The following is an 18144-nucleotide window of genomic DNA, read 5'->3' on the forward strand; positions in this document are numbered from 1 at the left end:
ACTGTTGCAACAAACTTTCACAGAAAAATTCAATTAAAAATGTAAGGATTTGGTATATAATTTATTAATAATGCATTTGTGATTTCATTGTATGAAGTTATAATGTTAATGAAGTCAAAAGAAACTCATATATTTAACAATAGACAATAGACAGTTTCTTTATTTACATAATCTTTGAGATTAAAAATCGTCATGTTATTACATTAGTAGTCAGTATTAAAAAATGGTCTTCTTTCAGTCTAACTTCTTTCACAAATTCATCCACTGAGTGGTAGTGTCTCTTCATCAGTCAATCGCTTCTTCAGCTATTGTGCTGGTCTGTTCATCACAGTCTGAATTATTGGAGAAATTAGTTTTATGTAAACAACAAAACTACAAGGAGATATTTTGGTCATTTAAAAATAATTTACCTGTATTTCCATTTTGTATTGGCAGACAATTTAATTCTCTAGATTTAAATTTATTTGTCATGTACATTTCTTTTAATTCCATGTAATTGTTTGTAAAATGTAAACTTTTAGAAATGCATTTCTTAACTGGCGCTCCATTTATTTAAACAGAAAAGAGATTATATAAATGTCCCTGGCGTGATAAAAAATTGTTATGTCAACACAACTGGTGGATCGTTGTTACCTTGACTTCAGACTACTTTTTATTCCAAACTGCAAATCAATATCACATTTTATAATTTTCACAATAATTATTAACATATTTATAAATGCCAAATTTGCCCTGTATTAATTATGTTTGAGGTAATTTGATAATTTGGATGTATTTTCAGAAATACATTGAGAACATTTTAATGCTTATATTTTGTAATCTTCTTTATCAGACCATTGTTATATCTTGACTTTGACAGAAGTTCATTTGACGTATATGATATGGGGTCCATTAGGTTAACAGTTATAAAAAGGCAACACGAAGTGCAGTTACGATAACTGGAAATTATCATTGTTTATTATAGTCAACCATTATTTATTGTATCAATTGATAAAGTTTTAACACTCTAATCTTGGGCATATACATAAACATGGAATGTTATTCTATTGCTAATAATGTTTTTATTGATAATAATATATGTCAAGGTTTGCTTGATTTTATAAAAAATAATTGTACTCTTGAGAACGATTAGAACTAAAATTATGATTTGTGTCATTGTAATAATTAGTATAGGAAAGTAGCTGAACTCAAGACAACACAACATTTAATGACACGTATTGTGTCACAAAACATGTACATATTTTATTAATATGTATTTATATTATCATATTTTATTTTAAGAAATAGTTTAGCTCAAAAATGGTGAATTGAAGATGGCAGTTGAAAATTTGAATGGTAACAATCTTTTTATTTTACAATTATGGGATGTGATTTGGTAATTTATAAAAACGTACAAGGTAACAGAAACAGAAACAGAAACAGAAACAGAAACAGAAACAGAAACACTATAGTAATACATTGACACCTTATATGTGATTTGGAATCTATAGGGATTTTGACAATAATGTAATGATTAATCCAAATTTATCTTGTAGTTTAAGTAGTACCTGTAGTAATATTACATAGAATTTAGGTGTAATGTTAATTAAGTAAACGGTGCATTAAGAGTAATTTTAATATTAAAATTATAATACAAAGGTATTGATGGTTTAGATTTCCTTCAACAACAATAACACTTTCTCTATCTCCAATCAGTGCTCAGTAGGATGACCACTGTTGTTTACTACAGCTGTTCCAATTTCATTCAACCTTTGTAACGATCAACTTAAAACTGAAGTGGTGATTGATGATGATTGAAGTATTTTACTCTATATTCTGTACTATCTGCTGAAATGTTGTACAATCCATAAACAAAAACTTATATTTGAAGATCCTTGTCGTGTAAACTACTCTTATTTGGCAGATATATCAATTCACAACTTGCGCTTGGTAATAAACGCAATGTAGTGTACGCATTGTTGTTGAAAACATGTGATGATGGCAGGTGTATATGAATATATATGAATGTTTGCCCTGTATAACCTTAATTCACTTACATTAAAAACACATTAACATTAATACATATTAGTGTTGATGCAGTACTGAGGTAATTAAAAATTCTTGACATTTCAGTTGCATATTTATGATTTTCATATGCTTGATGCCATTTATTTTGTAATGAAAATTAGAACCAGTAAAATGTTAGCGGAAATTTATATTATTATTTCATAATAACCTTGAACTAGCCACCTTATGACATATGTCACATTTTGATTTTTTATCTTAAACGGTTGATGGATTATAATATTTTCCTGAAAATCAGTTACAGACAAACAGAAAATAACGAAGATACTACTAGATAACAAGATAATACTATTTCATACAGTATATTCAAATGTGTTATTTTCTTTTTTATACCCTTGCCCTGAACGAAGTTTTATAACATAATGTTGTTCATTATTAAATACTCTGTAATTTAAAAACAATAATTATGATTTATTAAATAATTTGCTTAATCAATGTTAAATAGTTATAACATTTGTAAAAAATTAAGTAGAATCATTTACACAATTCACCGTTATAAGAATTTGTGTGTTATAAAGCAATTTAGAAAGATTTTGTGTATGTTGCAGATATTGCCTACCTGAAGGCCACACTCCCACCTTCTACGGAGGAGGAATTCTTTGTATTCCTGAGGCATCTCAATGTAAAAGATGTTATAGTGTACGCAATCGAAGAAGGATCCGTTGCATTTCCAAAGTCAGTCTTCATTACAACAAATTATAGCTTTACTGTAGTTTACTTTACTAATATTTTTACATCTTAATAAATAAAGCCTCAGGAAGTTTCACTTCTGACGGGCTTATACCTTCCAGTTGAACCTACAATGGGTGAACAGCAAAAAACGATTTGTTACTTCATCTTGTTACTTTCAGCAATTCCATGGATAGGAGCAGTACATCATTAACCAAGGTTATCAAGATATTGGGGGATTTATAAGTCTAGTCTACTATGACAGATTGTGGGAGTGGAGAGTGGATCTCCCTTACTGTTAGTCTGTTGCTAGTCTAAACATTAGGGTGTACCTTCCACTACCTGCTTTGACTGAAATAGGTTGAAACAGAGCTAGCCTACCCATCTTCCAAGGTTATATGACTGAAATATCCAGCCCCACTATTCTTCCCATAGGATCTTGACAGGAGGTAATCTCTACTCATCCCTAAATACCGTATCCATCCTGAAAATTCTATCACTCCAGAAGCAAGTGAAAATTCCTTTTAGGACTAAATGCAACTGGGCGTTTGCTCAGTTTCTTGTATTAAGTAAAAATTTCCTCTTACTCAGTTGTAACAAATAAAGTTGTTGTAGTTTTTTTTATATTTAGCCTGTCCTGTGCACACTACTCATGTACGGTAACAGGCTGTAGCGTTGTGTTTGAAATTGTACACTGCCAATTGAAAATAATGTCAAATAATGAAATGTTTCACTCCTCTTGTATACTAGATATGTTTCAGTATTCACACTAACATGGTATTCTGCAATGTTTAGATATTCATTGCCACCTAGGTGTACCTAGGTTGTCACATTTTTTTGTATTGTTTTTCATTTTACCTGCATTATATAATCTTTGCTATCAGGAATAAGAATAAGAGTAAGAATATATTTTATTGTCGTTCAGGCTTAAAAGCATTGACAAAGTTATTTATATTGAGCAGTATTGCCACGTCACTAACCTACTTAACCCTTTGGGTGCCGAGAGCCGATATTTTCGGCCCGTTACGTTTAACCGATGTGTGCCGAGAGCCGATGTTTTCGGCCCATTACGTTTAAACCGAAGTGTGCCGCGGGCCGATATTTTCGGCTTTGCGATTATTTTATTTTTTTAAATCATATAGTAAGCGAATCTTCATAACAGATACATCAAATGAAAGGGGAAAGAGTTACTTAACAAATTAATATATAATTTGTCGGACAGGATATATATATATATATAACGGTCCAGGACAGTATGTGTCAAGTGCACCCGGGGTTGCCACCTTGACTGTCTCCCCCGCCACAAGTGTAAATAGACTGAACGTTTATGTAACAATGTATATATTGTATATAGAGACATTTATTTGCATAGTTTTCTATAGACAGTAACATTTTTCAATAGGCCTATGCTATAGACTATAGGCACTAAAAAATAGTGAGTGATTGAAGATTGGACTTTTTCTGCCTTTCAATAACTGAGGGTGAGTAAAAGCAAATAATATAAAAAAATAGGCTATTTGTCATGATTTTATTTTTTTGTGAACATGCATTAGGGTCCTAACCAATGTTTTTCAACCATCTCAATGCTAGTTTAATAAATATAGTTTTGTTTAGAAAAGCCCTTACAATAACATTCCCTTACATTACACTGTCAATATTTTAGCATTTTAGTCCAAATGTAAAGTTTTATTAAAAATCTTATAAAACTTTTATTTCTCAATATTTCTTTCTGAAATTTTCTATATTGGTTCATAATTATACATACTAATGTAAAATGTAACATATGTTTACATAAATAGTAAAATAATATAAGTTTTCTAATAAAAAAAAAATAAAATAAAATAAAATTTTTTTTATTTATTTTTTTTTTTTAGTTTACTTATTTATATTTTTGGATATTATCATAAAACTTTGTTATAACATAACAGTATATTTCATAAACTACAAAACAAAAAAGAATTGTCCATTTATCAGTATTAGGATTGGAGTTATACAATTTTTAGTCTAACATAACAAAATAGCTGTTTTGTGCTTGGCACACTTGGCTGTTATAGGCCATTTACCACTGGCACTCAGGAAACACCCACAGCTCACATGCATGGCATTACTCAAAACGAATCTGGAAATTTGCTTGGCATCCAAAGGGTTAAATAAATAATATAAGGATAGTTAAAGTTACAACAAATAAGTCAATAAATAAAAAAACAGTTAAAAATGTATTACTTAATAAAATCTTAACAAACTTAATCTCTATGAAAACTAGAGATCAAAATAACAATAAAAACAATATAAGTTATACATACATAAACAAATCATAAATTTATTCATTAATAAAATTAGACAAACACTTATTATAAAACGTTAATAAATAATTAAGTACAGTTGCACAGTATAAAAATAAATTCTTAGTTTAAAAATTGATCACAGACATAAAAAAAAATTCATTTAAGGAATAAAAGGGATTGTTAAGTAACCACTTATAAAATTTGTGTTTAAATATCTTCACTGAATTTTCATTTATAAGGTGAATAACCTTATTGTACACTTTAACAGACAATACAATGTGACTAGATAAAGATTTGCTTAGTCTGTGATACTCAATTACTGCCTTATTCTTGTTACGAGTATTGTGGTCATGAATTTAATTTGTAAATTTTAACAAGTCATGATTCTTCAAAATGAAAGTAATCAAATCAAATATATATAAATTTATGATTGTTTGCACTTCTAATTGAGTGAACAAAGGTCTACAGTGAGCTTTTGTTTCTGATTTTGTTATTACTCTAATGATTTTTTTTAAGAATTAAAATTTCATCGATCCTAGAACAGTTGCCAAATAAAATTAAACCATATAAAAAAACTGATTGAAAATAAGCATAATACACTGTTTTCAGATAGTGACTTGGTACACAACTTGTTAATTGTTTTAAAAGATATATGACTCTTGATAATTTTGAGGATATATAATCTATATGAGCCTGCCAACTTAACTTATTATCAATGTAGATTCCTAAAAATTTAGTCCTGGAAACCCTATCCTTGTCAATATTATTGTTGTCCATAGTTCTTAACGTAAATAACATCTTTTGAGTTTTATTTTCATTGAGCAAAAATCCATTTGTTCTGAACCAAGAAGCAGCATCTCTTATAGTGGCTTGAGATAGTAAATTAAGTTCATTCACATTATTGGCAGTATTTAGGAATGTAGTATCATCAGCATATAAAAATGATTTTGTGTTTAATGAGTTTGGCAAATCATTAATGCTAATTAAAAATAAGAGTGGTCCCAACACAGATCCTTGAGGTACTCCCCATTCAACAAAAACATCCTTGGATGTTTCACCATTAACTGAAACTGACTGTAAACGGTTCTTAAGATAAGATTCAAAAAATTTTAGAGGTGTACCAGAAATACCATAATATTTCAACTTCAATAAAAGGTCACCATGATTTACACAATCAAAAGCCTTACTCAAGTCACAAAAAGTAACCTGAGCAAAGGCTTTATTTTCAAATGTCAAAAGAATTTCTCTTACCAGCCTGTCCACAGCATCAATTGTCGATCTTCCCTTTCTAAATCCAAACTGAGAAAATTGTAGGTAGTTATTATTTTCAAAGAAGAAGCTAACCTGATCATATACTATCAGTTCAAACAGCTTGGCTAATATAAAGATTAATGATACTGGACGATAACTCTCGGGTTCATCCCGCTCCCCTTTCTTAAAAATCGGACATATTTTTGATTTTTTAAAATTTGTTTGGAAAGACACCTTCCATTAAACACTAGTTGAAACTAAACGACAGAGGTTCAGCAATAGTGTGTATTATATTTTTTAAATAAATTATTAGAGATGTTGTATATATCTGTATATATCTTTACTATCTGTATTGTTAAGCCTTTTTGTTGCATGTATAACATCATCCGCTGAAATTAATTTCCATTCAAAATGTCTACGATCAATATTAACCTTATTTACTAATTCATTAACACTTATACTTGGTTTACTTATGCTTTGTTTAACTTCCTTAACACAATTGATAAAATAATCATTAAAAGTATCTGGTGGTTATTTAAACTTGTGATGTCTGGGGCTATTACTATTATTATTTATTATTTTCCATGTGGCCTTGCATTTATTATTACTTTTTTCAATTGTATTTGCATTGTACTTAAGCTTGGCTTCATTAATTGCATATTTATATTGCTTTTTCAACACTGTTGTTAACTGTGCTACAGAGTTATGTGTTCTCAGTTTACCTAAAAACAATAACTTTTCCGCAGGTACATTGCTTTACAGACATATTGCATGCCATTTTGAATAATATGATAACATTATAAATTATGAAGATTTAATCAAAATTGTTAAGGCCTTTAATTAAAATCCATATTTGAATCACAAACACAATTGTTAGAAAAAGTTAATTTGGGTTTAAAAATCTTAAAATAAAAAAAATATTACAAAATTTAAAAATATAGCTGTTAAATTTAATAAATTTAGTTTAGAGCTGTTTACACTATAGACCTTATTATTGAATTCAAGCAACCACAATTTTGATTTTGAGACATGTATTACAATTAAAGCCCAAATTTGCTTTTTTTACCGTAACTATACTTTATTGTGTCTATGGAAGAGGGAGGAAGTAAAGAATTGATGTATTTTGCTGCAATAATACTTATAGTGTAGATTGGATATGTAAACTGTAAGGAAGATTGGATACACAATCTATAATTTATTAATTTAAAACAAACTCTCCAATAATTTACCCACATAACTGGATAAAAGTAATAATAACAATAATAACATAAACAAGTTTTGTACTAAATAAAAACATATTTCATTAAAAATACAAAGAGATAATATTCTATGACAACACAGTATCTTATATGTCCGAAGATGTTCTCATTGAGTACGAAAGGTCTCACAAAAATAAAAAAACTTATATTATTGGAGAGTTTGTTTTAAATTAATATATATAATTTCCAATAAGAAAGAATGTAATTTGTAAGATGTCGATTTTCTTCTAAACACCGTTAAAAGACGTAAGAGATTCCATTCTAGGTGTGCGTTCAATTATTTACTTTTCTTAGCAAACTCTTATGTGTACTATATAATGACAGCCTAAATTTACCTTTGGTGAATAACTAAATTTTCAGCATTTTTTTTTTAGTTTTACTACTTATTTAATTGTCATAATAATTTACACTGACTGCTTTTTTTTAGCTGTATTTTATGAAATTGTAAATTATAAAATTAAGAAAAAAACACAAATCTGACTTCATTAATTAATTGCCATAGACATTAACATTGTTCGAACAGCTTCATCATTAAAGCTATTGAAAATTAGTATGTAAAATAATAGAGTTTCATGTTTCTGTAAAAGTTAAGTAAATCTGTAGCCGTCATGTGTTTTTTATCTTAATCACCAATTGTACTATTCATGTTATCTAGACTTAGATAAAAGTGCTTCATTAAATTTTATTTAAATTTTTCATTTTTTAAGTTTACTACTTATAGAAATAAAAAACAATACTTTTGTCAATAACATTTTAAAATTAAAGCAGAAAATATAAAAATGGTACTAAATTAATATAAAATATTTAGAATATAAACTTTTTTCAATCTTTAAATGTTGTTATGATACATTTTAAACTTCATGGTAGTTGTACTGATAATTTTAATTGTTTTAAATACACAAATCATATTCCATACAAAGAAAATATACATTTTACATATAATTTAATTTTTAAGTAGAAATATTTATAATCTTGGTTGTAGGTAATCTTTTTTGGGACCCCTAAATATTTAAATAAAAAAAATTATTGTTGTAGTTTATATTATGACATTGTCTGTCAGTTCAGTGATATTTTCTTTAAATCCATACAAAACCTTAAATTACTTTATTTTCTTGAAACAAGTAATTTCTTATTGTGTTATTTAAAGTTAAGACAAATATTCGTGATATGATATCACTGAATAATAAACCAGATAAAAAGATGAAAAAATGTCTACCAATATAATTTAATCTATTGTGGATATGAGCATTGTGATAATAGCTTTGAGAACGTAATTTGTAAAATAAGGACAGAAAATTCATGAGGTCAGAGCTAATTTCTTTTTTAAATAACCCTTAGATATTATTAATTTGGTTGATATATTACGAAGGGGCTGGGTTTATTTATCATAATAGATATAATGAATGTTATACACAAGGTATAAGATTGTACCTTATCAGTTTGCGGAAATAAATGTATTTTCAATTGATTTAACAATAATATTATGTTTCCAATGTGTTTAGGAATTATTTATATAGTTGTTTCTGATTGTGTATATTATTCCTGTAGAGGAAACCTATTCAGGATGATCTGGAAGTTTCCAGAACTGCTTGGAGTTGATTTGCGAAAGGTTCATCTTCTTCAATTGCCATTAAATACAGCTATTGTCCCCTTTTTAACTGAGTATAATAGAAACCACTAAGAAATTTATAATTTAGTGAGATCCACACATAATCCTATTAAGAATACAAATAAAATTTATTTCTATTTAAAGTATTGGAATCTCAGAGACCTTAATTTGGACTTTATGATTTGAAATGTCAAATGTTATTTAGATATGATATCAATTCTTTATAAATTATTAAATTCAAGAAAATATTATAATTGATTCTAGAACATACATAAGTTATTCATCTAAACTACAAGCAACATTATTCCTCAATACCTTGAGATTGTGTTTGTGACACTAAATTATTTATAACCTCATATTATTCCCTTTGGGAACTGAATTTTAAATGATTTGTATACCATAATTTTTAATCTTTGGTTCCTCCAAAGACTATACCAGCATGATCAACCAAGAACTTGATTTTAGTTTATGTGTTCTAGTTCATGACTGGTCTGGTTTGGTTACAGAGTGCCTCTGATGAGGGTAGAAGGCCCTCTGATCATCGTACAGCTGCTGGAAACTACGCTGCTCACGCTGGTTAACTACGCCAGGTACCTCCGTTATATTTTCTGTAGTAGTAATTGCAACCAGCTGTATTAGAGTTACTTATTACTTTTTCCCCTAATGTTCTCTCAAAATGTTCACCCTTTTTTGGGCAGAGAAGTATTGTAGTTTCTTTTTAACTTTAAAACTCTAAAATGATGTATGAAATTATTTAAAATTATAGTATATGATCGTCTACATCTCTTGTTTCAATATTTAGCAAGAGATGAAATGGATATAAACACTATAATGTATAAAATAAAAAAAAAGAAGAAATGAGTTGTTTATGAAAGATTTGTAATGGATAAATACTGAGATTAACATTACTTTAAACATTTTTTGACTAGGGTGCGAATACACAGACAGCAACATGACACGATGTGATGTGATACTATCAAATACAGCTCATATGTAATAAAAAACACAAATCGTATCAAACTCTGTGTACTTTATTCCATTTATGTTAACATCTATTTGATAGTTTTGTGTCGGTTCGCATTGCATAGCATCGTGTCATGTAGCTGTATGTGTAATTGTAACCTTACAAGTAAATGAGAGAGAAGAGAAATATTTCAAAATTTCTCCAATGGTATCTAATTTTAAAGCTCATGACGAAATGAGACTAACAGTATAATAAGAAAGGTGAATTTTAAACAACCTTGTAACAGAATGGCAGCATTGGAGATAGAATGGTTATACCAATTTCTAAAAGAGTGTGTCAAAGAGTAGACTCAAAAAAATGTAATTGAGATAATAAGACTTAAATAGGTGTATTAGCATTTTTATTTGAGGATAGTCTGCTTATGATATGTTATGTTTTACTGTAACTCTTACACTCTCAATTCAGTTGAAGGTATCTACTCTTACATTCACTTTGTTCAGAACACTATAACTCATTTCACAATTGACGTTAAAGAAATTAAATTGCTTTTTCTGTGTCATCAAACAACTTTTTGAATAATTTTCATGCTCTATCAACATTTAAAAAATTAAATACCCAATAACTATGTGTTACGTTTGAAAATGTTTAGTTACGCAGTTCCCTCCCTTTTTCACACAATCCAAAATTTCATAAATCACCTATACTGACTGTAATACTGTAAATACAGTACAGTTCCTTATTTCTGTAAGATAAGTTTAGTACAAACTGGGTTCAGACATGTTTAATAAAAAATATAATGAAAGGGAATGTTACATATTTTTTTGTCCATACTGTCATAAATAATTGATAGAATTATTTTTGTTTCCATAAATTCATGGCAGTTGTCATGTGTTTGGGATTGCAGGAAACATACCTCAATATAGGTGAAAGATTTATTTATAGAGATGTGTGACGTGTTGCAGCTTGATGGCCACGAATGCTGCCCGTTACCGGATGGTGGCTGGCAAGAATGTCTCTCTCCTGGAGTTTGGACTGAGGAGAGCCCAGGGACCAGACGGTGGCCTCTCAGCCTCTAAGTACTCTTATGTTGGTAAGTTACATACTTAAATATAATAAAAATATATTTGCAACAATTATGTTGTAAGAGTCTGGCAACAAAATTAAGGACCCAGATATAATCGGAACTCTTCTATGTGGAAACTCTCCTTCCATCTACCAAATGATACTTCCAATTTTCTTCGAATTGAAAATGGGTCATTGAAGTTTGAAATGATTGGGCTTCATTCTTGACTTTATCTAGAAATATTGTTGCAGTTTTTGGAAAAAAATTATATAAAGTATAATTTGTAACTTGTAACATGCTTAAAATGAAAGAAAAAAACATTTAAAATATAGATTGAGAAATACCACCCATCAGCAATGTGTAGTGGCTGGATAAAGAAACCTACTTTCTTTGTTTTAACAAAAATCCCAATATTTCGACCCCAAAGAAATCAGGAAAATCATTTTTACAAAAATGCCCTAAAATGGCACTTTGTTGGGGGTTGGGGTAAAGTAATTTTTGAAAGATTTTGAAATGTAGAGGTAGGCTGAACCTTACTTCATTTTAACCACATAACTGGCAACTGCTGTAGTTTGGCCGTGCCCGTACCGGCACTGCCGACTGCAGTAAGCTGAAGATTCGGAAATCGATTATTTTTTGTGTATTTTCTATTTTTTGGTCCAAAACCAAGTATCAATAGATAGTAGAACAATCAAACTACTGGTTGAAGTATATTATTACTCAATAAATCAAACTTTATTCCTCTTTGTATAGTTACAAAGAACATCTTGGGCGAACAACTGTTGCAACTGTGACCAGCTTACGTTTATTAGTTAAGTCTGCTGTCATGTTTTGATGTTTGCATAGTTGATTTACTTTTAGCCCATGTTTTGTATTATTTATTAGTAATATGGCTGGTACCTATCAAAAGACAAAATGTTTGCTGATCACAGCTTGTGCAAGCGTATCTTTAAAGTGGCTGTGCTCGCTTATACCTTGAGGGATTTCGTTAAAACTAGTACCGTTAGAATTGCAATAAAATTCACCTAATAGTTGGTGTCTAGTAAATTCTTTAGAACTATGTTGGTTTTTTATTTGACTTTAAAAATTTTCATCAGACAACATTTTGTTTATGTTGTGTATATAGCAACCCCAACCTTTTTTTTACACCCTGTATAAGTCATATACAAAAAGGCTAAAAATACAATGTTAGTGGATTATGCACAAAAATTAAAAAATTGATGAAAAATTTAGACATTTAAATAAAAGCACTAGAGCTATATATATTTTTGGTATGTATAAAATTGTGCTTCTTTTTGTATTCTGGAATTCATATAAAGCATTCAAATATATATTATAAGGTACTGCAAAATTATACAAATTTCAAAAAAGTTTTGATCAAGCACTTTCAAACAAAGAAATTAATTACCTTTGAAAATAATAATAAAACAATAGAAATAATTTATTGTCATTCCTTAAACCCTCTAAGTGGCAAGTGCCGTCTGAGACGTATGATTCACGCCGCCGCGAAGTGGCAAGCGCCATCACAGCCATCGCTTTACATTTAAGGCCGTTGCTCCGCAACCGTCCATTCTTTTTAGGCCTAGTTTGAACTATCGTATTCTCCATGAAATTTCCTATACATATCATATAGTATAGTGTGTATTCATGTTACTAATGTTTGCTGGCTTAAATGATTCCGACGGTTTTCGTTTGACCTGGCGGCAGACGAGAGAACAGAGCTGTCTACTCGTCTCGTCACTGTTTTGTTTGGCGACTTTGCGTACTGTTATTCTCAGTATATTATTGTTTATCGCATTTGTATTACTGGTAAATGTTTAGGTTATTCCTTTGTCATGGAAAATGTTGGGGTAGTTTGGGATTATACCGACTACACCAGTATGAGGAACACAAACAAATAAATTTATAGAAAAAAAAACATTATAGAACAAAAAAGCAACTCTTTAATTACAAACTTACAATGATTATTAATTGTTAATGGGTTTCCTGTGACTCCCAGAAAGCAGCAATATCAAGGATGAATGAGTAGTGGATTTCCGCCTTCAGCAGCAACTGCCGACTGCAACGCATATTTTAGATGTAGGCAACTAGTCATGATCTTGTAAAAAATGAATGGCCCCCTCTTCGCTCCTGGGTAAATCCCAAATTCTCATTGTGTCACCCATCACTAATCTATTACACACACAGTAAAACACGGAAGTACAACAAAGCGACGCACTCGACAGACACTTGGGCACGAAAAGTACAAGAATGCGGCGCACCAGCTGAACGGGCGGCGAGAATCTGTAGTCATGTTATCTACTAGATCGCTCGACTTTGACCTCTGTCTGAGGATGGGGAGGGGTTTGCGATAAGACAATTCCTGTTTTATATTTACGAAATATACTGTGCTATGACAAACTAAGTCACTATTATACTATTATAATAGGCCCTACACTACTGGGAGGAAAAGACAAGCCCCTTCTAGTGATTCGGGAGTAAAAAAAACAGTTTATTCATAGATTTAGATCTAACTTTTTTGTTCTTGTAAATAGAAAAAAATGTATAAGAAGTAATTTGTTTAGAATAAAATTGTGTATATTCTGTTAATTTGACATTATTTTGTAGCTCCAGTAGTTTCAAAGTGACGGACAGTAGAACTTAAAAATTATTTTTTCTAAAAAATTTTTTTACACATCTACAATGATATTAATCTGAAAATAATGGTAAGACACCAAATATTATATTTATTCTTATTCTATAGTTCATAAGGAAAACAAAAATATATAATGTTGCTAGGTTATCACTTAGATAATATTTTCTAAAAATAAGTTTAACGATCACGGCAATTTGCCCAAAAACGGCCAGCCACTGAGACCACAAATGACCGCCACTTATAGGGTTAAGTATTCAGAAAACAATTATATATTATAAAATGTATATTTGTTGAATCTTTAGAGGTATATAACAGTTTGATGAAAAGCTTACAAACAGCTGAAAACAGCGTGTCAGTACAGGAGCTGACACCGCCAGTTCTAGGGTTAAAGGAGGTCTATTCACTCATCATTTTAAAAATAAGTTTTAATTTATTTCACTTCTTGTGTACAGGGTGGTCCATATTGTCGAATTGTTGCAGTTTTTTTTTTTTTTTACTGTACCTCGTTAAAAACTTTAGTAAATCCAAATTTTTATCCAAGGTTACCAAAGAATTACTCTTTCTAAAAATATGTTAAAGTTGTCACTTTTCAGCACATTTCCAATCTTTTCAAATAGTTAAAATTTAGGATATTTGAAACTTGTAAAACCTGAAAAATCCAAATAGCATGACTTTCATTACACATACCTATAACTCTATTAAAAACTAATATTTTTGGTATTTTAAAGTTTGGCTTTATCTTAGATGGTTGAAGTGGTGACAAAAATAATAATTTTTATGGTGTTTTGTTGCATTTAAGATTCAAGATTCAAGATTCAAGATATTTTATTGTCATTAAGCACAATACATATTATGCAATAGACAAAGTCAACATATTATATAGCCTACTTTAATCTAAATCTTTAATCTAGGCACAGTTATAGGACAAAATACAGTATTGCCAGCTAGAACTAAATAACAATAATATAAATGTGAATAAAAACAATAAAATTACAATTAAATAATTTAAAAATCTATATACAACATGTGCTAACAATCCTAATCTTAAATTAACAATGGATTAAAAACTTAATGAGCTAATATCACAGGCTAGGTAATCTTCAACAGTGTAAAAAGCTTTATTTTTCAGCCACTTTGCAATGGTAACTTTAAAATTATTACGTGTAATATTCCATGCTTTCTCTGGTAATTTATTAAATAATTTTATACTGAAAAATATCTGGCTGTTTTTGGGTCTTTTTCGAGTCTGACTGGGGGTAGATCGAGTAAATACTTTTTTTCTTGTGCAGTGTGTATGAACATCTTGTCTATTTATTGAAACTATTCAAATTTTCTTTTACATCAAGTAATGAGCAGTAGATGTATAAACTTGGCAAGGTCATAATTTGAAGTTCTTTGAAAAAAGGTGAACAAGATTCTTGTTTAGAAAACATTTTTTAAAATCCTAATAGCTTTTTTTTGCCATAAAAATATTTTTTTTGGCACTGGAACTGTTTCCCCAAAGAGTCACCACCATACCTCAAGTGTGAGTGGAAAAAATGCATAATAAGCAGTTATCAACATCTCCTGAGTAACATATTCCTTAGTTTACATAATAGGTATATATAACTCTAGATAGGTTTAGTACATAAATAATTAACATGATGTTGCCAGCTTAATTTACTATCTAGGATAACACCCAATAACTTAACAGAATCATTAACTGTATTTAGTATTATTGTGTAGAGTATAATGTTAAATATTCAGTTTTATTATGATTCACTGCCAAACCCATTTGCTTTAAACCATTCTAGAGCTAATTTAAATGAACGTTCTTGATCAGATTTTAAGGTTTGTGAGTCTTTATTACAGTTTAAAAGAGTAGTATTATCCGCGTACAAAACAGAATTACAAGGTAGGCTAGATGAAAAATCATTGATTGCAACAATAAACAGAAAAAGGTCCCCAAAACAGAGCCTTGCGGAACTCCCAATTTCACTGTTCTGAAATTGGACTTGTTCTCCCCTTGGACAACCATCTGTTTCCTGTCAGATAAATAAGATGACAATAATTATTGTAATGCTTTATGTTTTATGCCATAACTAAACAACTTTTTTAACAACAACTCATGATTAATACAGTCAAACGCTTTACTTAAATCTATCAATGTTGCAGATGATATAATCTTTTTTCTCAAAATTATTTAAAATGTTTTCCACAATTTTTTCCTATTGCTTTCACAGTTTTTGATTTTTTTATAAATCCATATTGTTCTTTACAGAGCAAAATTGTTTTGAGAAAAGAAATCATACAATTGGTCTTTTAAACAACACTCAAAAATCTTACTCAGTATGGGAACCAAAGAAATGGGACGGTAACTAGCAGAATCTGCCTTGCTGCCCTTCTTATATACTGGTACTACTTTGGAACATTTCAGTTGCTTTAGGAAAAATCCCCTCAGATAACATCCAGTTGAATAGAAATGTCAATGGTTTTACTATGTAGGGTATAATATCCTTGATGATTTTATTAGAAAACCCAAAATAATCTTCGCTTTTTGATCCACTCAACTTAGATACATATTTTATAATTTCAAATTCAGTTATTTACATTTAATTGGAATGTTTTACTAGCATTATTAAATCTAGATAAATAATTACTCAAAAGCTCAATAGCAGTGTCAAAATTATTTTGCTTCAAATGTGTAGTACTAACATATATTTTATAAAAATAATCATTAAAGTCATCAGGCTTTATTAATTCTTCAACGCTTTCTTTCTTACAATGAATTTCCTTTTTTATTATACTCCAAGCAGCTTTACATTTATTTGGAGCTCTCATAATATATCTGTCAGTGGCTAATCGTTTTTCTTCCTTAATTCTATTTTTATACATCTTTTTTATTTCTATATACCTTTTTTTGTGTTCAGCTTCATTTTCTGTGCCCTTACTTATCTTGAATCTATCATAAAACACTGTTTACTATATTTCTAAGTTTATATAGTTCAGGTGTAAACCAGTCAACCTTTGGTCTATTTCTACTTTTGATTTTGACATCTTTAACAGGACAGCATTCTTTAAGTGAACTTGTTAATATTTGTATAAAAAAATCAAAAGCATCGTCAACAGTTTGAAAAAAAAGTAAGCTGCCACCAGTCAGTCTGATTCAGTCTATGTTTCAAACCTTCAATGGCACCCAAAAGACAGATCTCTCACTTTTCTTTTTAAGAATATTTTTTGTCTGGTACTGTATTTGAAAAATGCAACTCATAAAACTCTGTGTATATACCAGCATGATCAGATACATTTGGTTCGATAACTTGACATTTTACTTTGTTTTTGCTTAAATTAACTAACAACATTGTCAAGACAAGCATCTTCTCTAGTTGTATAAAAATTATGTACAATACATATTAAATGATCTTAATAAATTCAAAAAAGTAAATTTTTCAGAAGAATCTTTTCTTACATCTACATTAAAAATCACCTGTTTAGTATCACAGTTGCAAAAATTTTTCATTTAAAAATATCATTAAAGACTCCAAATAGTCCGAAGAAACTAAAAAATATTACTCTTTGGAGTACGGTAGATGGTAACTATAACAACATCAATCTCCTTTAAATATATAGCTGTTGCTTCCAAAACAAAGACAACACAAAAATTACTAATATCTACAGTTTTATATTGGATTTTGGACTTTACAAAGATTGAGCTGCCACCCCTACAGAGTGGTTTCTCTCTCTACAGTAAAATACTTGCTAATTGATAACCATTTGGTATATACAAATCAGATTCTTCATAAAATAACCAGTGTTCATTAAGAGTTAAGATATCACAGTCAAAGCTATCTAAAAATAAGTCTAAAACATCTACCTTATTTTTTATAGATTGAATGTTAAGATGAAAAAGAGTTAGGGGTTTGGATGAGTGCTGTCTGTTTGTTCTTCTATTCGATGACCGTGAAGAGGAGGCTGCACATTTCCCGTCAAGGTTTCGACAGTAGGTTGTAACATGTCTTCCGTACTGGGTTCTCCTGCGCTGCTCGGGTCCATGGGCCGAAGGAGGTCGAGTGCTGTAACTTTTCACGGCCTCATCAATTTTTACCAGCCAGCCAGTCCTTACCTTTGGCATTGAAATGCATACCGTGCTTCGTGTGCATGTCCTTTGTAGCAACACTTGCTTCCACCAAAGACACATTGCCAAAACCATTGCTCAGTTCTTTTAGCACTAAATTGGTTTTTCTTGTTTCCTTATTCCACAAGACCACTCAGCGAGATCGTACCTATTTGGTAGATCAACGAGAATTACCTTTTTTTCTTTCACACTTTCTAATGTATTTGTTATGTTGTTAATTAAAACCTCCGC

General features: G+C 29.9%; 1 protein-coding gene across 1 annotated transcript in view; it reads left to right on the forward strand.

Annotated features, from left to right (window-relative positions):
• Positions 1–18144, forward strand: part of LOC124362979 (nicotinate phosphoribosyltransferase) — a 52742-nt gene that overhangs the window by 24925 nt on the left and 9673 nt on the right. The window contains exons 3-5 of the mRNA XM_046817904.1: positions 2613–2739; positions 9644–9727; positions 11064–11191. Coding sequence (XP_046673860.1) covers positions 2613–2739; positions 9644–9727; positions 11064–11191 — 339 coding nt within the window. The remainder of the gene's footprint in view (positions 1–2612; positions 2740–9643; positions 9728–11063; positions 11192–18144) is intronic.

Source organism: Homalodisca vitripennis, chromosome 5 (genome assembly GCF_021130785.1).
Source record: "Homalodisca vitripennis isolate AUS2020 chromosome 5, UT_GWSS_2.1, whole genome shotgun sequence".
Lineage (NCBI taxonomy): Eukaryota > Metazoa > Arthropoda > Insecta > Hemiptera > Cicadellidae > Homalodisca > Homalodisca vitripennis.